Source organism: Lagopus muta, chromosome 1 (genome assembly GCF_023343835.1).
Source record: "Lagopus muta isolate bLagMut1 chromosome 1, bLagMut1 primary, whole genome shotgun sequence".
NCBI classification, from domain to species: Eukaryota; Metazoa; Chordata; class Aves; order Galliformes; family Phasianidae; genus Lagopus; species Lagopus muta.
Window position 1 is genome coordinate 176,956,859 of NC_064433.1, and position 23,348 is coordinate 176,980,206.

General features: G+C 43.6%; 1 protein-coding gene across 1 annotated transcript; it reads right to left on the reverse strand.

Annotated features, from left to right (window-relative positions):
• Positions 1-41: 41 nt before the first annotated feature.
• LOC125687982 (intraflagellar transport protein 88 homolog) lies at positions 42-23,027 on the reverse strand. The gene is made up of 13 exons (XM_048933405.1): positions 22,997-23,027; positions 22,207-22,358; positions 21,744-21,830; positions 20,334-20,433; positions 16,904-17,019; positions 15,400-15,482; positions 13,918-13,983; positions 12,085-12,191; positions 6,874-6,934; positions 1,411-1,506; positions 861-984; positions 628-755; positions 42-266 (listed from the first exon to the last, which is right to left on the reverse strand). Exons 1-11 carry the CDS (start codon positions 23,003-23,005, stop codon positions 863-865), a joined length of 999 nt encoding a protein of 332 aa, XP_048789362.1. The 5' UTR covers positions 23,006-23,027; the 3' UTR covers positions 42-266; positions 628-755; positions 861-862.
• Positions 23,028-23,348: the final 321 nt, after the last annotated feature.

A 23,348-nucleotide genomic window follows, 5' to 3' on the forward strand; every position in this document is an offset into this window, starting at 1 on the left:
TCAGAGCGATCAGATCCCTGGGTACACAGGAAGGGTGTTCAATACATATTTATTGCTTTGATCGACACGTATCCTAGGAAAGAGCGACGGCACAAAGGAGAGGAACCAACCGAGGGATTGATGAATTCAAGCTTTATTGGCAGACAGACCTTGGAGACTGTCCCACAGGAACAGCGAGGGCCGGCGCTGCGCAGCTCTCCTCACCGATGGAGGGCTGCAGGCTGACACCAGCAGTTGCCGCGCTCCGGCCGTGTCCCCGTCCTGGCCTACAAGACAAAACAGCCCTCCACCACCACCTGTGCCCAGAGGTTGCTCACACTTGGTGTCTCCGGACACAGGTGCGTGACTGGGATGCAAGAGCCCGCCCCCCCGGCCCCCCTTCTAAGGTCAGCCCTAGCTCCTGCCTGTCCTGTCTCATAGCCCCAGCCCCAGGCCCTCCCCTCCCCGATCCCTTCTCACTTCAGCTCCTGCTCCGCTGCTGCCCGCTCTGCTCTGGGCTGCTGGCTCGCCGGCAGGGCCCTTTATATACTCGCTGGGGCGGGTTCCACTGTTCTAGCCTTTGTGACACTGCTGCCGCATCGCCATGGTGACTGAATAGCAGGCGCTGATGGAAGGCCCGCCCCTCACCTGCCTGCATTGGAATCTTCGCTTTCTGCAGTTTCAGTGCAGGAGTCAAATAACCCAAGCATCACTTATTTGTCACCGATCGTAAAACACGCTGTAGCTTCAACTCCAAAGTGTTTCATAGACGGTCCCATACACACAAAGTGTTTCAACATTTATTTCTTGAAAACTGGTACAAAACCACCCTGAAGAAGCTCTGCTTTGCTAAAAAGGAAAAAAGATTTTGAGTGGACCCACATTATTCCGGAAGCAAATCCTCTCCTAGTTCTTCATCAGCAAAGTCATCTTCCTCTGTTCTTTTCCTTGCTGCAGTTTTAGGTCTTTCTGCTTGTGGGCCAAGTGGGTCTGTGTAGGAAGCGTCTGGGATTCAAACAAGGACATTTGAAACAGTTACCTGCAAGTACTTCTGGCTTGGTTTTAAACACCTCTAATCAAACAGGAGACTGCTTTCTAACATGACACGGCTGTCAAGGTATCTTCTTTGAAATGCAGACTAGAAAGATCACTGAAGGAGAAGAAGATACCACATTTGGATTTTTAAGATCTTTTTCCTGACCAAACCTTGCAGCAGAAAAACAGTATCATTGGGCCACGTTCCTTAGTACCTACAGATCCTTTAAAGGGAGCTCTGAACAATGAAACTGACGGCATTCATCACGATTATTTCATGGGGAAAACGCTTTCCTGATTGTGCAATTATTACACTGCTCTTCCAGTAACATCACCTTTCTCGTTCCCTTCTCTTTGAGGGTCTGGAAAATCGCATGGCATAAGATGCCCACTTGCCTATTGCTTTGCTGCTGCTGCTTTCATAGGGTTCACTTGTTCCAGGCAAAGCTTTCAGTTTGGCACTCAGCCTTTCCCCTTTGCTACCACCAGCATCTGGAAGGCAAAAAAAAAACAGTGAAAAGGCAAGGAACTTGCTGTCATGTGCTGTGAAATCGTGATACAAGAACAACATAACTTCAGCTTTCTTTCCAACAAGATTTAATGAGACCATCCTTTCATGATGGAGGCAGTACTCACCTGTAACAGTAATTATTAGAACACAACAGTCACTGTGTGTGATGTTTGTTTGGAGTAAACATATTCGACTCTTTCTACTTCCAGTGCTGACATGTCAGTTGCTTACAACCTAAAGTAACTTGCTGGAGCTAAAGTAATCATGATACACATTAGCATGGTCACGCTGCATCCACTTCCATTTATAAATGTAAAACATTGGTTTATATAAAACGTTGGTTTAAATGGTTGGTTTTACATGGCAGAAAAATTAATAAAACAACATGCTGCAAAAGTAATCCTGTCTTGGAATAATCCTATTTGAAGGAGTGATCCCTCTAGCAAAACAAAATAAAATTAAATTGTCACGTTTCTGTTTGTCCAACTTAGGAAGATACCCATGTGTACAACAATCCAGGCCATTCAAGCCAATATACTTATGCTTATATTTAAAAAAAAAATGCCATCTCCTTCAACTGCAATGATGATTTTACTGCATCAGAAATTGAGCATCACACAAAGGACATAGATTAGAATTTTTAGTTTGGCAGTCGGCCTTCCTGAAATGTTTGAGTAATGAAGCACACAGTTAGCCCATGCTTTTAAAGACCATACAAGTTTCACTAAATCCAGAATGTACTTCAGTGCAGCCCTTGGCACCTTTCACATTTGGGATGAAGGCACCATCTGTGGAGAAGAAAGGGCTTTGGTTGCAGTTAACTAGCAGGGTTGGACGAGATGATCAGCAGAGGTCCCTTCAAACCCCTACAATTCCGTGATTCTGTGACCCAAAAGAACAGACCTGTTAGTGTGGCAGCCAGAAGATGATGGAAAAACTTTGAAAACAATGCTTCCAAGCAGAACTTTTCACTTGTTGAACACAAGCTGTTTCTGGTGGATCAGTTAAGCCAATTCCTCTGGTGAGTTCATCTGCAGCAAACAAGATGTCCACATCGTTCAGGTATTTCCCACATGTATGCAAAAAGAACTCTTGTACGCACAGCACGCAGCCAACATAGAATCATAGAATCATAGAATCACCAAGGTTGGAAAAGACCTTCAAGATCACCCAGTCCAACCGTTCACCTATTCCCAATAGCTCCTACTAAACCATGTCCCTCAACACAACATCCAGCCTTTCCTTGAACACCCCCAGGCTCGGTGACTCCACCACCTCCCTGGGCATCCATTCCAGTGCCTGACCACCCTTTCTGAAAAGTAATACTTCCTCATGTCCAGCCTGAATCTCCCCTGCCGTAGCTTGAAGCCATTCCCCCTGGTCCTATCACTAATGACACGAGAGAAGAGGCCGACCCCCAGCTCACTACAACCTCCCTTCAGGAAGTTATAGAGAGCAATGAGGTCTCCCCTGAGCCTCCTCTTCTCCAGGCTGAACATTCCCAGCTCCTTCAGCCTCTCCTCATATGGCCTGTGTTCCAGATCCCTCACCAGCTTCGTTGCCCTCCTTTGAACACGTTCCAGGGCCTCAATATCTTTCTTGCAGTGAGGGGCCCAAAACTGGACACAATACTCGAGGTGCGGCCTCACTAGTGCTGAATATAGGGGAACAATCACCTCTCTGCTCCTGCTTGCAACACTGTTTCTGATGCAAGCCAGGTTGCCATTGGCCTTCTTGGCCACCTGGGCACACTGTCAGCTCATGTTCAGTCGAGCATCAATCAATACCCCCAGGTCCATTTCCTCTACGCAGTCCTCCAGCCACACCGCCCCAAGCCTGTAGCGTCGCCTGGGGTTGTTGTGGCCGAAGTGCAGGACCCGGCATTTGGCCTTGTTTAAACTCATCCCATTGGCTTCAGCCCAGCTCTCCAGCCTGTCCAGATCCCTCTGTAGGTCCTCGCTACCCCCAGGCAGATCCACACTTCCAGCCAATTTGGTGTCATCTGCGAATTTACTGAGGGTGCACTCGATGCCCTCATCCAGGTCATCAATAAAGATATTGAAGAGGACAGGCCCCAGCACCGACCCCTGCGGAACACCACTCACAACTGGTCGCCAGCTGGATTTGACTCCATTCACCACCACTCTCTGTGCCCGGCCCTCCAGCCAGCTCCTTACCCAGCCAAGAGTGTACCCATCCAAGCCTCGGGCTGCCAGCTTCTGCAGGAGAATGCTGTGGGAGACAGTGTCAAAGGTTTTGCTGAAGTCTAGGTAGACCACATCAACAGCCTTTCCCTCATCCACCAGATGGGTCACTAGATCATAGAAGGAGATCAGGTTGGTCAAACAGGACCTGCCCTTCACGAACCCATGCTGGCTAGGCCTGATCCCCCGCTCATCCCGCACATGCCGCATGATCTCCCTCAAGACGATCTGCTCCATAACCTTCCCTGGCACCGAGGTCAGGCTAACAGGCCTGTAGTTCCCCGGATCCTCCTTACGACCTTTCTTGTAAATGGGAGTCACGTTGGCAAGCCTCCAGTCTTCTGGGACCTCACCAACAGATCCATCCCACAGCAATTTGAAATTAATGAGGGATGAACAAGCACACAAAGACTAGAAAATCACAACAATTGTGCAGTTCTTGCTGCAGAGTAACAGGAATAATCTTTTGCCTCAACCACAGCAAAGATTAGTTGGGATGCTTAGTGCCCTAATATCCATAACAGGCTTGCCTATTAGTACAAAGAGATTCCCATGAGGTGATAAGGATGTCTGAATACAGAATGGTTGCTTGGGAAGGACAAACTCATTTCTTCTCTAACATCATCAAATGAAGTAAGAGACATCTCAACTCCTCTCGTGGCTTGTTTTTTTCCCCCCACATGCCTCTGGCTAGGCTTAGGTACCAGGCAGAGTACAAAATGATTAGCCTTTCATCTACTGAACCTATACTGACTGCTTCTTTGGGCTCCTGTCCGAGACATCACGACGCCTCGTGTACAACTGCCCTCTCATCTGGTACAACACTTCCCATTCAGAGAGCAAGGCAAATGCAGAGACCAAGCAAACACTGCCACGGTAAGGTTTTCCTTGAGGTCATACGATCACTTATCTATGAAAGGCCTTATGGTCTTCAACAGTAGACATCCCTTACAGCAGTAAAAACCATAATGTCCAGACTTCCAAATGCTGGCTGTTAGTATCGCAGCTCTGCAGAACTCAAAGAAAGGGTGAGAACAAGGAGATTATTAAAAAGGAAATCTGGGACAACTGCTGAAACTCGGATGTGCTGTTAAAAATCCTTCAGGTTTTTTTTCCTTTTTTTTTTAATCACCAGAAATGTTAAGGGTATGTACTGATGCAATCTCCTTCTAATGTGAAGGAAAAAGATCACAAGCCATCAATCTGATATTCACGTAGAGAAGAAACTTTTTGCGCTTATCGAACAAATGTGTTCAGATGTGGGTAAGCACTTCAGACGTAATGCTTCTTTTCCTCTCACCACACAAGAGTAGGCTTTATACTGACGCTCACACACATGTGAGTTTTTTGGGTCCATTTCCTTCCACTCCTTGCACTATCCATGCATATTCTATTTGTAGTCTTCAAACTATGCTTTGCTGCATCTCGTGCTTCTTCTGTGGTAATTCACGTTGACAAAGCAAGGTTCTAAGCACACACCTTGCTGGCTTCTCTTTCCTCTCAGCTTCCTTCACTGAGCACTTTTAAGTAACATTTCCTACAACAAGGAAGTCTGAACTATTAATGCCCCTACTACAAGTACAGGGGAGAAATACTTGCAGAAAGAACTTCTCCTAGGGATGCCAGGCACAGGGCTGGTAAGAGGAAAGAAAGAAAAACACGCATCGTATCTAAACTACTGGGAATGCATATGCACTTCCATTAGCTAGCAAGTACTTTCATTTAGCTACCAAGTCATAAACTAAGCATGATTCCACGCCTCCTTGGAGTCAGTAATGATGACAAATCTCCCGTGCCATGAAGGAAAATTATCCCTTTTGGTCTTGGCAACAACACTCTAAGAGATGAAACTGCAAATGCATACAAATGTTTATTTTCTGGCAATGGAGACAGCAGTATTTCCAATGCGTATTCAGATCTTGAAATAAAGTAATCCTCATTTATACTTCATGTGCGTCTCCACGCAAGCTGTTTGCAGACACTTCTTAGGCTGAAAAATACAGATTCATAACCCAGAAACAATGCCAAACACTGGCTAAAATGATGGTTTAGTCTTTGGCTTTCCCTTCGTCTTCCTCAGCACACGGTAGACAAGCTACAGTGTAATCCTTCACGTTTGTTGCCACAACTTCTTCACTGATCATGTTCCCCATGTCAAAAAGATGCCATGCCTTTGACTCCACTGAGATACAGATGTATGTATAAATATATATATATATATCTAAATATACACCATCCAAGATGCATATGTATGATATACAGACATACATACACACACTCACCACAACTTTCAATCAGGACTCTCAACAAAAATTTTACTCCAGGTTCAATACAGAACCTTCTTTGTACCTCTGCTTGTTTTCCCAGTTATTTCCAGGCAGGCTGGATCTTTGCCACTGACTTCATACAGCAGAGGCTTCCCAAACACGCTCTTAATACAGGCTTGTTCCCAAATGCTTTTTTCCATTCTTTCACAAATTTGACACTGTATCTTGAGCATCACCTTAAGAATTACTGCTAGGACAAGTTCGAGGTCAGTTCTGAGACTGAATGCTGTAAAATAAAATGAAAGCAGAATAGCAAGGAATAATTTCCTATCTGGGTCAAAATGGACTTTATTCCAGCTGGCCAAAGTAGCCGGAACTCTGGTAGTTTCCTCAGAACAGCAGAGGGGAACAGTCAGGTTTAACAGTATTAATGTCTCAGGATTTAAGAATGGAAGGGAAAAATCATTAGCTCTGCAATCTGTCGACTGCCTAGTGAGGAAAAGACTGCACAGGCAAGCGTCCAGATTTGCCTTCCTACAGTTTCACATTTAGGAACCTCAGCATTGTGGATCTCTGGGAGCAGAGAGACTTCACAGTCAAGAGAATGAGCTTTTCGTCAAGGAAGCCTCCAGCACTTCATCTCTGCCTTACTGGGAAACGAGAAAGAAGGAGCAAGAAGGTACACAGAGGTCTTCCAATTACAGGGTTGGTAGCACAAAATACTCTTGAACTCGCAACAAACACTACTGGATGATTCCTCAAGGCTTGGTTGTGTGCATTTATAAATGCAAGCAGGTTCCACAAACATTTTACGAAAAACTATTTTCTTTCAAATCCTGACAAGCCCGATATTTAAGCAGAGGCATTAAGTACTTACCTCCACCAGCACTTCCTTCCCTGCGGTTACGTGCACTGCCATCTCTGCCAGATTTAATGCGCTGCAGAACAGCGGAACGGGTTCAAAAAGAAGAGAACAGAGCCCCCATTCACTAATGTACGTTAGAAATAATTATTACAAACCCCACCTAGCTTATTACTAAAACAGAAGAAGAACATTAAATGGCGTTTATCCTACTGCCACTAATAAACTCTATGTTTTCAAAGCACAGAACTGTCCCCAAATCAGTGTTAAAGCCAATGTTTATGTAAAACTAGAGTCCTGTGAAATTCAAACAGACCATCTCAATAAATTGTTCTTCTTCAGATACAATTTATACAAGGAACGTGCACAAAAAAATAGTTCAGATGAACCCCTGTGAAGCACAGCTGAAAAAACAGGCAACGTAGACCTCCTTGCATGAGTTCAAAGTGGCCTCTGCTCATTAATGTCTTGCAAATCCTGCAGGCGTGTTGTTATTGTAGCGTTTCAAGGGAGGTGGGGAAGTAAGGAAACGTATGAAAAGAACTATTCACCCCATAGGTCTGAAATTTTGAATGCCTGGCTGGCAGTGCAATGTACAGCAAAACTTAAATTGCCGTTGAGTGTTAAATGTAAGATGAAGGTGAAGGCAAACACTTCAAAAACGACGCTTAGAAACTAGGCTCTCTTGCTCAGAGGAAGGTACCATAAACATCTTCCAGCCGTGTTTCTTTAGAGCTATGTGAAAACTCTGACAGTTCATCAAAGCAATACCTCTGCCTCACATGGCAGAAATGGCTTCTCTTGGCTAAAAACCAAAGTTCTCATACACACATACTGTCAGTTACCAGGTGGCACATCTCAGAAAGGGACTGCTCTATGGTCAGGCACAAATAGTCAGCATTTCAAGCACTCATCTATCAATACAAGTGATCTCTGTATCCTACAGAATTCAGATGCTGCATGAAACGAGTGCACGCTACTGAATCACGTGTTCAGGACCATTAGTGCAGCTTCCCTCATTTCTCACCACAAGAGTAACGTGGAGTCTCGCAAAGCTGGGATGACACAGACGTGAAAGAACTTCCAAGCTTCTCGCCAACAGAAAAAGGAAGAGCCTTTAAATCAAAATTCACGGGAGTCAGACAGGAAAGCAGCATGCCTAGCATGAAACCTGGAATGGTGTTGGAACTATCCAGCCTGGGACCAGAATCCTCGCATTTTGTATTTATTTTGGGAAATCTTCAAGTCTGGAATATGTTCTCTCAGTTCTGGGCTAAGTATTGCGTTCGTGGTCCAGCGCTTTGTGAAGAATGTTCAGACTGCCCAGGCAGTGGAGGACTGACAGGAGTCCAGCAGCAGAAGTTCAGCTTTTGTCTGTCAGAGGGAAGCTACATGATAGTGCTCTGGTGGTGTTTTCATCCTTGGACTTTGCTCCCAAAGTGCTGCAGATGTACTAAAGCTGAAGCGCACGACGAATTCCCATACAGTCCCAACTGAGTAAAAAGCAGATACTTGAAACAGGCCCAGTCAGGCCCACCCCAAAAATTTCTCTCTCAAGACTGCAGAAGAAAGGTAGGTTGGTGAGTCCAGATGTAGATGCCTGAAGGTCAACACAGCAAATCCCTGCCGTGTTTGCACCGATCGTCACTTCACACCACACCCAATCAGTCCCACTTTTTCAGTCATTAAGCTCACTCAAAGGAAATAAATGGTAATGTATGTACACGTGGGAGCCAAGGAGTATGTGAACTTTTACATTAATACCTGTCTTATTTTAAACTGAAACATGAAAAAGAAATATTAATGAAGTAAAACAAAACAAAACAAAAACGCATGAAGGTTACAACAAAAATCCAATGCTGTGAGAGACAGGGAGAAAAACTTCTATGGTGAATGAAGCCCACAGATGTTCCCAGATTCTTGTCTGGAAGTATTTAACAACTTGCCCATATTTCAGACCGAGTGAAGAAAGTACTCCAGAATATTTATTTTGGTATAAATGCCATGTGGATATACTTATTCTGGCAAAACGGTGCCAGAACAGCAAATTTTGATAAATTTCCATGCAGATACAAAGTCAGTGTGCAGACTTTGAAAAGCAGGTATCTTACAGTGGCATTCATCCTTATGGTCTTCACTGTGTGCAGCTGATAAACCACGCGTTAGTTGAAAATTGTGAGCAGGGATTGAGTTGTGTCTGGTTTTGTTAACTGAGACCAGTGCTCCTACTGGAAATCTACACGGTGAGATATTAACACTTGATGATTTTGCAGCTCAAAAACATGGTTTATAAGTGCACAAATGACAGAAGGAGTTCCTTAGGACAAAAAGACCAAGTCATTCCCAAGGCCAGATGGCAGGCAGAAGAACAACAAAAAAGCCCACCAGAACCAAATCAGGGGATGGAAACCCAGATGTAACACCAACAGCAAAAAACAGCACTGGTGTTGAGACTCTGTCTTGCACTACTGGGTTCCACTAAGATCTCTATCATTCACTTACTACTCAATGAACTTAACTCAGTGCAGTCAGAATGAAAAAACCGAACATTTGAAGCATAATTCATGCACTACTAAACTCTCAGTTTTTAAATAACTTCAACAATATCATCTTTTCAATATTTACTGGTAGCTTTTTCCCCAGCAGACAGTACAGAAATACATCCGGGAAATCTCAAACTTCCAGCAGGAAATAAGCATGACAAAATTTGACAAGAGATTTTTTTCCCCACGTATTTAATTATCAATTTTCTCAAGAGAAAGATTTGTCTTGCCTTTGAACCCTCAACATTTGCAGATGTATGGTGCATAATTAAACCTGCACTGGTTTAAAAAAAACAACACTGGAATTCTATGCCAAGTATGAGATTACCTCTGCATCTCTCTCTCAGCAACCTCTCTCTCACCAGTTAAGGTAACCAAGTATTTCATAGAATCGTAAGATGGCCTGGGTTGAAAAGGACCCCAATGATCATCGAATTTCAACCCCCTGCTACATGCAGGGTCCAGACCAGGCTGCCCAGAGCCACATCCAGCCTGGCCTTGAATGCCTCCAGGGATGGGGCATCCACAGCCTCCTTGGGCAACCTGTTCCACTGCATCACCACCCTCTGAGTGAAAAACTTCCTTCTAATATCTAACCTAAACCTCCTCTGTCTCAGCTTAAGACCATTCCCCCTTGTCCTATCACTGTCCACCCTCGTAAACAGCCGTTCCCCCTCCTGTTTATAAGCTCCCTTCAAGTACTGGAAGGCCACAATGAGGTCTCCCCAGAGCCTTCTCTTCTCCAAGCTAAACAAGCCCAGTTCCCTCAACCTTTCTTCATAGGAGAGGTGCTCCAACTCTCTGATCATCTTAGGGGCCTCCTCTGGACCCGCTCCAAGAGCTCCACATCTTTTCTGTACTGCCCCACACTGACCTGGACGCAGTGCTGCAGATGGGGCCTCACAAAGCTGAGTAGAGGGGGACAATCACCTCCCTCTCCTGCTGTCCACCCCCTTTTTTAGCGCATCCAGAACACAGTCGGCCTTCCGGGCTGCAAGCGCACACTGCTGGCTCATGCCCAGCTCCTTGTCCACCAGGACCCCCGAGTTCTTCTCCACAGAGCTGCTCTCCAGGAGATCTTGCCCCAGTTTGTACAAATACCTGGGATTGCCCTGACCCAAGTGCAGCACCCTGCACTTGGCCTTGTTGAACCTCATTAAGTTCACATGGGCCCACTTCTCCAGCCTGTCCGGGTCCCTCTGGGTGGCTTCCCTTCCTCCCAATGTACTGACTGCACTGCTCAGCTTGGTGTCATCCATAAACTTGCTGAGGGCGCACTCGATGCCATCGTCTGTGTCACTGATGAAGATGTTGAAGAGCACCGGTCCCAGGACCAACCCCCAAGGGACATCACTTGTGACCGGCCTCCACCCTGACACAGAACCATTGATCACTACCCTTTGGCATTTAACCCTTTTGGTATTTAACTGGTTTCATAGCTGAGCGTTCCTGGGTACCACACTGAGAATTATTGCAAAGAACTCTGGATATCACGGACATTGAAGTGAGACTGTCTAGCAACTAAGGAAAGCCTCTTTAACACACTTCAGAGAGGTTTCAAACCAGAGTTTTCAGAATAGGAATATCCAGCTATCTGCTTTGTTTAATGATGCCATTATGAAAGAGACATGGATGAATACTAGCCCCACTATATTTGACCCCCCAAATTTGCAGACTGCCTTCTTGTGTTCATTTTTCAAAAAGCATTAAGGTTTACATCACAGAAAATCCAAACCAACATACTTCAAATGGCCCACCAAGAAGGCTTGTATCATAAAGCTGGAATCCTTTCAACAGCATTCCCCTGTCTGAGTTCTTTCCATTTTTGAAATGCTCCACTCTACACGTGCATACTTAGACCCTCTGGAATTGAAGTAAAACTGCAGTAACTAAGGATGTTTTTACACATTATCCAACACTGAAAGGGAGCCAGTAAGTCTTACAAGCACAACATAAATTAGTTAAGACTTCAATGTGCCCTAATGTGATGATTCAGTTTGCAGACAATTCACTGGAAAGAAAGAGCAAGCTTGAGTATACTGCAGCTCCATAACACAGACAATGCTTTCCAATTAACAAGCTGATTTTAAGATCTTACCTTATCACAGGAATAACAAGAAAATTAAGAACACACACTGCTCTCAATGCAACACAAGTTGTGATTTCATACCTTTCCAAGCCTGTAGCTTTCCCATGGAAATCTTCTTCAGTTTAATATTTGCCACTAACATAAATGATTTACTTCATATCTACGTCACCTGCTAATGTCACAGTCCTGTAATAGCAAGAAGGAGTTCTACCACATGGAAAAATTCTTGCACTCTCCTCTCTCGCTATAGCTGCATTATTACTTGGCTGGTAAACATACTTTTCACACTCTGGCAAAGAAGTAGGAAAGACGACATTCCAGAGGAGCTGAATTATGCGTGTGGCTCCAGCATTCCCAGCACAGCCACATAACCCATTTTTCACTAGTATTTAAAATCACAGAAAACCCAGTGCTCAACAAACATTCAGACAGATTTAATGCTGACCGCTCACGTAAAACTAAAGAACCCAAACCACCAAACATGAGCCTGTCCATGCCAGGAATTTCATACGTACTTTATTTGAAAGTGCCATCAATCCTGTCTTAGCTTTGTCTGTGGTACGCGGTCCGTACTGCAGGAAGAAATAGGCTTACCTGCTCTCTCATCTCCTTCAATTTTTCCACTTTCTTCAGTTTTGTCAGATACTCGTGGACTTCTTTCAGTCCCATATCTGTGCAGAGACGAACTAAAAATCGGAGGCCTAATTGAAGAACAAACCACTGTGAGAGAAAGGCTTACAAGCAGCTCCAACTACAAATGCACCCTCCCCAGACTGGACATACGGAATGGCAGCACGGACCACTGCAAACAGCTGGGAATACAAGGTGATGCCAGTCCAACATCACTATGCAAGTTACGATGCTGTGCACAAATGCAACACTTTCTGTGATGCAGTGGCTATACCCACAAACAGTGCTAACGTCATTTATGTCAGCTGAGGATGCAAAACATGTTCAATTCCTTCAGCTCAGAATGCTTGACGAACATTTTGGAAACTGGAAAGTATAATGGTACTAACTTATTACTGAGGAGCCACTGTCAATAGCATTTTCTTAACAATAATTTTATACATGCCAAGTGAATCAGAATGGTTTGCTGCTTTTTGGGTTCTTTTGTTGCTCTAGTCCATTTTCCAAATATCAACTATACAGAATAAAAAACACAAAGAGCAAACAGAACTGCACAGTGGAAACAAAAGGATCCCTAACAGCAGTCATTGGAGATGCTGGACCAGACTCTTGAAACATCGATGCTATTCCTATGTGTTTATTTCTGCCTCAGAAGGATGCTGACAAGCAGGACACAAGCCGCTTCTCTCAACTTCTTTCACAGATATACACTTTTTAATTATTGTTTTTGCACTAGGTTAGTTTTCTGCTGCTTTAAGGGAGCTGCAATTGTTCACTGAGGGATCAGGTCAGTATCAGAACAGCATAAGGAAGAAAGCTGGGAGCATACGGCCGGAAAGGGAAGAGTGAAGAACCATTATTTCTGCAGTAGAAAACTCTTAGATCAGCTGAATTTCTTGTCCAACCGCTGCCTCAATTTTCTAACTTGTTGAAACACCATTCAGAAAAATAGTGGCATTTCTAAAAGTTTCTCACATACTCCAAGTGAGTAATGAGAACGTGACATTTTGCCTGCAACCTGGGGAAGCCCTACTACTGAATTGATCTTGTACAACAGAACTGAATGCTTCCTCTTAGAAGCACCTTTGTTAACGCAGAATGATACAATTTTGTTCTGAAATACAGTGAAAGCTCTTCCCGTTTCAATGTCAAAGCGTAGGCTTGTTGGGGACAACCTCGTCGTTGGCAATTAGTACAGCAGTGTGAGATGTAGGAGGACGTCACGGCAACCAGTCACAGGCCCTGTGTGCTCCAGGACTTCATCATTTAGACTACAGGTGTGACAGCTTCTGTAAAGCATCTTTCTCGTCCAAGCGGTTTCCTGTAGCGCACTATGCAATTCTCTAAGGATTTCCTGGAGACTATTTGGCCTACTGCACTTAGGAACTCTCAACCTCCTTGTGGAAGGACGGGCTTTGGTAAAAATTTTACTACACCTTTTTTCCTTCTTGGATCTGGAAATTTACAGCAGGAGTTCCAACTGGTGGGGACCAGAAGTCAAAATTACCAGAAGTAATTATAAAATGTAGCAAGTAGGCAAGAAAGTGAGCTCAGCCAGTCAACTACAGTCGGCTCATTTCCATATTTCTTCTTCAGCAGAACCCCAGTACTTCTTAAATCCCATCTCTGTGTTGTCACAAACAATAACCGAATACGGGGGCACAAGCTGGAACAAAAATGTTAGTTCAAAACAACATCTGGGCACGAAAACTACTTACATCGTATGGATCACCAACAAACAGATTTAAGGTAACAAGGTTTTCTTTGATGGTTGTACCACTCAATGAAACAACTTACATTCAACGTTCTCTGGGAATTTTTGGTGAATGACTTTGTACTTCTCTAGAGCTTTCTGGTAGTTACCTGCAAACAAAACAGACGTCTGCTACCAACGTTACCACATATTCAAAAAACAAGAAAAAAAAGAAAAAAGGAATATCTGAAGAGGAATACATACAGTTCGACAGCACTGCTTCTGTTCATTTTAATACATGATTTAATATTGTAAGACCAAATTTGAGGAAACCAAGCTTCACAATCATTAAATACTACTCAACAGCAAAAATTGAAAGCATCTGAAAAGCGTCCAGATTATTCTATGAAAAACAGTTTCCTGATTTTTGCCCTTTTTCTGCCTGCTAGAACCCTGCTGTCCTGTGATACATTAGGTGCATCCTGTACATGTGATACATCCTTACCTACACAGCATAGATAACACATCTAGTGCCTATCCAAGGTTGCAGATAGGTGGACTGCTCAAATAGAAAGGTGGAACTGCTGAGCTCTGCTGTGTTTCTTTCAATCAGAATACTTGCTTATGTCTCTCCCCTTCTCTTCTGCCCCAAAAGTGGTTTTCGCCAATGTAGTAGCAAAGTAATTAGCCTTCAATTTGGTTCACCTTGATTAGCATGCAAAGGACTGACAGAGCTTGTGAATCTAAAATTCACCTCCATGATATCACTGACCAAAAAGTTTGTTCACATCTCACTGTCTTTATTTTCCTGACGTGAGACAGAGAACAACTGAATCTGCTCTGTGTTAAACATGATAAGCTGGAAATTTTATCAGTGACTCACGAATGAGGTAAATAAACAGCCAGGATTTCTTTGCTGGGAAAGCAGTTAATCTGCCTCTCCTTCAGTGGCACTGACTGCTATTAATTCACTGCCTTTCCCAGGTCCTGTTCCTTTTTCCATTGCTGAGTTCAATAACCAGAGACAATCCCTAATTTCTTCAGAGATCCAGTGCTGCAGAGTTCTAAAAAAGCAGAAGGAAGAGTGACCAAATGGGACAGCTCAAAAGGCGAGCCAAGATGATGTGATGAAAGAACCTCGATAGCTGAGGCACTTTCCATTTTGCTTATGGACACGTAATATTCCCAGTAAGAAACTGCACAGTAAGGCTGCTTGTGCAACACATGTACTACTGAAACACCTCAAAGATTACATCTCTTGTTGAAAACAAATGGGAATTAAGCAACTTCACAATCTAATGACTATGTTAGATCTGTGTTATACCCTTATTTTAAGTACTTAAGAGCACAAGGAACGTTTCCTGCGTAAGTCAGTACAGGCATACTTCTCACACTTGAAAGACAAGTCCTGCTTTATTGCACACACACAGAAAGTTTACAACAAAATAATACGTAACTGACCTTTTAAACAAGATTTAGCACCAGAACTCACAGGAGACAGAAAAGATCAGAAGAAAAAAACAACATCAAAACATCAATCAAAACAAAATTTCTCAACTCACTGCAGAAAATGTTCCTGAACTTACCGCTTCTCCGATAGCAACTGGCAACCATCAGCTGCCACTTCACTTGGGTAGGTCTGCACATCAAGAAGACAAAGTTGGGCACACTGTAAGCACACAATAAATAGGCAACATATTCTGCACAGATTTGTAAAAACCTACTATGAAACTCCTCTGAAACATTCCACCCTAGTAGAGACTCTTCCTAGCAAGCAGCTCACCTGGTCAGTTCACACACAGTATATTTGTGTGTCATCTTCTCCTGTTCAGGGCTCAGGTTACTAGATGTAATTTTATTTCCAATCAATAACGATACTTATTCAGCAATTTATATCCTGACTTTCATATTTATCAATTAACACACTTAGATGATTTCAATAACAAATAACCACCCAAGTATCTGTGCTGTATTCTTTACTAATAATGGCAAAATCCCACAGAGAAACCATTTCTGTATGAAAGGCAGATGATAATTGTAGATAACCATGTAGAATTTCATATGTCAGTTATTCAAAACCACTTTGTAAGGTCCTGTATTTTGACTAAGCTCCTGTCTTCTGACTAAGCTTTTTGCATCACTTCCAGGGGACACGATGCCTTACAAGGATCGACTACTGCAGCACCGATTGCTCTTCATGTTACCTTTGCCATTTGCACACATTTGTTTGCTGCACCAACTGGTTGACCTGGCTTTAGTATTTTACTGCACCTATAACTGCACATTTCTGCCTCAAGCAGAATGGAAGAAAGCAGTCTGCATCTGAGGATCTGCATACTATCGGTGCCATTTCTCCAAGCTGTCAGTCAGACTGACATTAAAATCAGGAGCACAGTCTTAATTTGATTATTTAGAATAAGTTAATGTGATTTCTCACTTAGGAGCAATGCGTCTGTCTCACAATCTCACTTTTCTGACTTAGAACACAACGCACAGCCTACAGGCCCACGTTCTTAAGTACATCATGTGCTGCTAAAGGAGCACTTCAGTAACTTCAAATATCTGTATCGCGATCAATTTGATTTGCCAACTCACATCTGCTACCCACTGTTAATTCTGCATTGCACACTTCTTACTCATGCACCTTATTTGTAATACCATTCTTCTGATGGGAGTCGAACGTAGATGAAAAGGGAAAATGCAGCAAGAAGATTTAGATGTACATTCATCTAAACTGTCAATTCCCCACTGCCTGATAAACAGAAAGGGAACAGTTCACAGAAAGCCACAGAGAAGGAAGTCTTGGTGACTTAGTAGAAGTGTTCCCTATTGCATCGCTGTGTTTAATGACAGAGGATAGAGAAAAAAGGTTCTAATAGCTAATACCATCTCAGGCCCTTTCTTAACATTGAAATAACACAGAAAAAAACAGAAACACCACGTAAACAAACAGAGATTTGGGGAAATTTACATGGTGTTCCAAAACAGTTTGCTCTGATACTTGCTTACAATACTAAAGTTATCTCTGAGTGCAATCATGGATGTCTAATCACAGAATTTTTAAATAGACATAAAAGAAGAATTACTCACAGGATAAGTGCTGCTCTCTCAAAGTACTCAATGGCTTTTTCACAAAACTGGGTGTCAATGCAATAGGCTCCAAGCCATTCAATGACCTCAATGTTTGAAGGGAAATAACGGTACGACTGACAAAATGGAAGAGGTGAAAGAAACACAACTGTAGTGATAAACAACATCTGTATGTCACTTCTGCAACATCTGACTCAAGTGTTTCATTCCCCAGCTGCCAAAAATACGTTCTATGTGAATGGAAGCAGTGTACTACGCTCAGCAATCCTGAGGAGGAGGGAAAAAAAAACAGTATGCCGCGTTTTCTAATTGCAGAATGTAGTTTAGAAGTTACCTGAGATAAGTCTGTCACATTTTCCATCCAACCTGACTTGAAGTACTACTTACACAGCCTGCAACAGCTACGATGTGTACTTAGATCAGGTCTATCTGTGAACACATTACCTACACTGGTAAACAATGCTACCTAATACAATTTCACACTCAAATCACTCTGATAGAAAACTCACCTACAAGCATACTGTTCCAAGAAATGCATATGTGTGTAAAGCAGATTCTTAGAAATCTCCACTGAAACAGGCACCAAAATTACAACCATGTACAACTCCACCAGCACTCAGAATTGCAACGCTGCTCATCCTCACTTTACATGTACACAAAAAGAACTGCTGGACTACAAAATGGCTTCTTGCCTTATTCCCATTTCAGAAACCAAAGCATCTCTAGAAATCACTGCCAGCTTGAAAGGAGAGAGGGTGTCTCATTTGAGGCAACTGTGCATACTTAATGCCTAGCAATCAAACACAGACACATAAATTGATCTCCATATCCATCACACAGGTACACCTTCCAACTCATGCTGTCAAGTTAAGCACCTTTAAAATCACATTGTTTTCCTCAATTAGGAGAAAGTAACAGAAAGCAAATACCTCATAGTAATAATGATAGGCTTGGGATTTATCACCTTCCTTGTCATATAATTTCCCTAGTTTTGAAAGCACATGTGGGTCAGTTGGTACTACACTGATCAACTGCATGAGCCACTCTATGGCTTGATTGGGATCTTCCATGACTTCATAGCTGAGTTTTCTTCAGTTAAGGAACAGCATTAGGAGCACAAGGAACAGCAGTGATGATTTTTTAATTTACTCAGATTTCCAACTAATTTATATTATATAATCCACATACTAGATAAATATACTAGTCACTGTAGTGGGGATGCATATTGATAGAGGGTTTTTTTGTCTGTTTTAAACACAGACTTTTAATCATTTCTTTACCGTGACACCGAGCTGAGCAGTGCAGTGGACACAATACCAGGAAGGGAAGTCATCCAGAGGGACCTGGACATGCATGAAAAGTGGGTGCACAAGAATCTAAGGAGGTTTAACAAGGCCAAGTGCAAGGTGCTGCACTCGGGTCAAGGCAACGCCAGATACGTGTACAGGCTGGGAGAATAACTCCTTGAGAGCAGCCCTGTGGAGAAGGACTTTAGGAGTGCTGACGGATGAAAAGCTGGGCATGAGCCAGCAGCTCATGGGAGCACACAGCCCAAAAGGCCAACAGCATCTTGGGCTACATGAGAAGAGAGCGGGCAGCGGGAGGGGATTATCCCCTTCTGCACTGCCCTTGCGAGGCCCCCCCAGGAGCACTGCACCCAGCTCTGGGGCCCCCAGCAGAAGGGAGCAGCTGAAGTGGCTTCAGAGGAGGGCCTCAAAGATGATCCAAGGGCTGGAGCACCTCTCCTGTGAAGACAGGCTGACAAAGCTGGCCTCATTTAGCTTGGAGAAGGCTCCGCACTGATCTCGTTGCAGCTTTCCAGTAATGGAAGGGAGATTACAAGCAAGAGAGGGACTGATTTTTCACACTTTCTGACAGTGACAGGACAAGGGGGAATGACTATCAGCTACAAGAAGGGAGATTTACGTTAGACATTCATTTGTGGATGTCCCACCTCTGGAAGCATTCAAGACCAGGTTGGATGGGGCCCTGGGCAGCCTGACCTAGTGGCTGCCAACCCTGCCCACAGCAGGGGGGTTGGAACTGGATGATCTGTAAGGTCCCCTCCAACCTAAGCCATTATATGATTCTATGATATTTTCTTCATCATCAGCAAGTATCTTTTGCCAAAAACAAGAAAAATAGATCAGAGGCTTCAGCTGCTCTTTCACCTTAAAAAAAAATAATAATAAAATTGGGCTTAGTTGTAGCTTTTTTGTCAACCAATAATTTCACTTCTATTTTAATAAGAGTCAAGTGTGAGAATCATTTCTCATCTATTTCTGACCTTGACACTTGAGTTTGTATTTTGTAATACATCATTTTGTCCTTAAGTAATTGATGAAGCAAAAGTGCTATCCTTAAGAACAGACTTTTGCCTACCAAGAAACCTTCTGCTGTATGGCTAAGAAGGACAGCATAGGAAATGTTGAATTCTGGCCCAGACTACAGAAGCAGCTTTCATTTTCACGAGGCCTACAGCACGCTCTCCCCTCCTCAGCCACACAGCAGCTCCCACCTGCAGTACTCTGAGCTACAGCTACTTCCAAACACAACGTTAAAGTTTCTGCTGAACCCTGACTCTCATGGAAGAAGCCTGCAATCACTGTTGGAAAACTATCTCGCGTATCTGCGGAGCACAGAAATTCTCCATCTGATCCAATTGTAGTGTATGCTTTTGTGCTTCAGTGCTTCAGTGCAAGAGCAATCATTCCTGAGAGCCTCTTTATAAAACTCAGCTGCTTTTTCGTAGTCTTCATTTGCAAAAACAGTATTTCCTTTGTTAGTTAGTGCTGCTGGGTTGTACCTATCAGAACTGACAGCTAAATCTGCATAGGTTGTTGCTTGTGCCAATTCCCTCTCCTAAATGAACAAAACCAACACTGTATCAGTCATTTCTCTGTTAGTTTTCCTGCACTTCTGGCTTCTCATGGGTACCACGAGAGTAGAATTTCAAAAGATTAAGGATGACAAAAATTACAGACTCTTCAAGCTGAAAATATTCCTTATGTATTTCAATAATCTCTTTAAAATTTCAGAGAAATTAGCACTTGAGACCTGTAACAGTTTTTGCCATGAGATCAGATCAGCATAATATTCACCAGCAGAAACTGCCCTCAGGGCTCCAGTGACTGCTCTGACTCCATCTGCATTAATTGCACTCACAACTTGGACAGCCAGGAAAGTCCTGACAAGGAGTTCAGGTGTCTTAATTTTGAAGTGAACTGCATTCATTGCAACTTCTACAGTAGACATTTCACTGAGATTAACTGTTCTCTCTCCAGTATTACGTTACCTTCATGAGCAGCATCAACACAATCATGGGGCTTGCCTAAATTGCTCCTCCTGTTGCTGAGAAATGTGCTGCGGCCACATAAGATGTCTCTGACAATACCATAGGAAAAAGAAAGGATGTGAAAAGTTACTATACCTGGTTAAAATCCCGTTGTCTCAGATAAGTAGTGGCTTTATTTATCTCCAGGTCATTGGCTAACTCTACATAGTGGGAAGCTTTTACTGCTTCAACACACCTGCAACAGAAAGAAATCTGATGCACAAAATGTATCTTGGCAAAAGCCACTCCAAGGTAAACTCTTGCTGCCAGTTCCTTTTCCCAAAGGGGTTCTTAGCTATTCCTTTTTTTACTTCAATCCCTCAGCCTCAAAGGGGGAAGAGAATCTGTCCTGACACCCAGCCAACAATTCCACACATCTCACTGCGGAGTTCTTTAGTCAGCCAGAACAGGTATGAAAGACAACATTCTACTTAATGGAAAGCGTTTTGTGGAGTGCATGAAGGAAACTGAGCACCTGACAAACTGAAATAAATGAACTGTCTTAAGATTCCTTGAAGCAGAAAACAAACAAACAAACAAACAAGCTACAGAGCAAACAAATCAGCCTTCCTAAGCATATGCTAGGTTGCAAAGCAACACAGTAATGTTCACAATACATACTGCTCTGGGAAGTCCAAAGGCAGAAGCAGGGAAATGACTGAATTCTATGACATTAAATCATCAGACACCACCTTGTGGGCTCTGGCAGACAAAGCACGTCTTCAGTGGGAGAGATTATTTCATCATTTCATCTTAGTGTAAGTTACTTAGTTAATGAACTAGAATTATAGGCCCTTCAGTGTTTGTAAATACTCCTAATTGGCCAACAAAGGGCAAAGGAAGGAAAGTTTCCTTTTCCCATCAAACTTATTTCACAGAGTAACAGGGGCTGGAGACATCACTGCTACTAAGAATTTTTATGCTGTCCTAATTGAAGTTGGCTTTTTTTATTTTTCCTTTCAAGAAAATAGAACTCTGATGTAAGAAACACAGCAGAAAGCAAAAGCTAAGCTGTAAATCCAAGGAGATGTTATCTCACACGTACATACACAGAAATATTACAGTTACAAATGAAAGGCAAATAAACGTTCCTAACATGTCGATACCTGTGTTCCATACCATGACAAGCCTTCATTACGTTACCTTCTAACTTAAAGACCCATTGCCATTGTGCTCTGTGTGTACATGGACATCATGTCTGCTGAGACTTTGAGCAGGCTCTGCAATTTTCAAACTCAGCTCCATTGGACAAAGCTTCCCTTGTGCTCACAGCCAGCAGATTAGAACATATTTCATCGCCGACTTTCACTGATGCAACACAATTCCTTTTTAAACACAGAATATGCTCTGGTTTTTTCTCCAGTGCATTACAGAGTCCAACTGAATACAGCCTGCACCCTACCCTTGTGATGTGCAGCAAACTGCACTCTCCAGAGCCCTCACGTTCATAACCAACCCCAGACTGGCATGCAGCTTAGACAGAAAGAAGCCGTGCTGAGCTCTTACCAGTCATAGCCCACAGCAAAAGATGGCTCAAGGACTGGTGCTATCAGTTTAGCAGCTGCCATGATATAAGCCTCTGCCATGGACTTCCTAAGGTAAAACAAACAAACACGAACCAACTGTAAAACCAACACACAAACACGTCACAATTTCAAAATCAGGTATGCAAGAAATAACCAAACCTTGCTCTTGCCCTTTCCTGCACTCGGGAGACAGTCTGACAATTCAGTCTAACCTGCTGCTACGACTGCTGCCTTGTACCTTGACAATGCTCTCACTTCTTAATGTTTTCCTTGCCCTGCACACGGTAGCCTCATTAAACAAACAAACAACAAAACAACAACCTGAAGCTGCAAGTTCTAAGCAGCACAACCCACCACATATGAGGGAGAAGGCTTATTTTTAATACTTTCAGGAACAAAAACCTACAGCATCACACTCAAGAAGGAACAGACACCACTATTACCTCTCACCTTCTATTTGTCTTAAACGGTTGTTTTTGATGGCTTCAATCAGTCGATTTTGGGCAGGGGGGTTGGAGATTCGTGATCCTTGAGGTTCCTTCCAACCCTGGCCATTCTGCGATGCTGTGATTCTGTGATTTGTATGGGGATCATCCTGGAAGGGGACAAAACACCTGCAAACAGTTATGCCAGTACACGTGCATCTTCACTTGACTGTAAACATACGCATATGCAGATTACAGCATCTACGGTGTGACTTACTTCCCACATTTCAAAAGCTGAACTCAATTTAAAGCAGTCCTAACGCTAACTACAAAACCTCAAGTTTGACACCACAGCTACTTTCACCCCATTTCATTCCCATCTCAGCGGGAGCTGTGCAGGAATCCTGATGCAAGTCTGAAAGAGTGAAATTCGCATTTGAGGCGTGTGCCATTGTGGCGCAGACGAAGCACAGGAACACAGAAACACCAAGGTTGTAAAGACCTCCGAGATCACCCAGGCCAACTGCTCACCTGTCACCCCTATTTCCACACTAAATCACATCCCTCAGTACAACATCTACATGGAGAGGACCACTTGCTCTTCTCACACAACACCGGCTGAGAGCACTTCTGGCCATCCACCAAACAACCCTGGCAGTGCCAAGGAACAGCAGCAGGAAACACCTGGGACTCCTGCAAGATGAGCAAAGGGCAGCAATTTGTGGGGAAAGACTGAAAGAATTAAACGTAGGGAGGCTGCTAAAGGTCTCTCACACAGGAAAGAGCGGTACGCAGATCTTCACCATACCCTTGCCATGGAGAAGACATGGCCAAGATCATGTCAGAGGAACTGCCTGTCCACTGACAAGGTGCACTGCATCACAGTGCGCTTTCATGAGGGCCGCGTGTCATTTTGGAGATACACAACAGCTCTGAAGGCATCTGGGAGACTGCTGAGGGACTGAACGCGCTGAACAGCCGTCCTCTGAACACGGTGCAGCACAGCTGCTTCTGCGGGCGCTCCTTGGCTCTGCCTGCACAGCCTGTGAAACAGCAGGTTGTCATCATCAAAGCTCATCGCTCTTCATAAAGGGCAATTCTGTCCTGCACGCTTTCCAAACGCATCTTGCAGCGTCTCACAGCACCAACGATGAAGGAGA

Excerpts from the sequence above, each read along its gene's own strand:
- LOC125687982 (XM_048933405.1), bottom strand. Across the intron at positions 20,434-21,743 it reads TTTGCTGTGGGCTATGACTG|GTGTGTTGAAGCAGTAAAAG; the intron begins GTAAGAGCTCAG and ends TTTCTGTTGCAG. Across the intron at positions 6,935-12,084 it reads TGAAGGAGATGAGAGAGCAG|CGCATTAAATCTGGCAGAGA; the intron begins GTAAGCCTATTT and ends GCTGTTCTGCAG.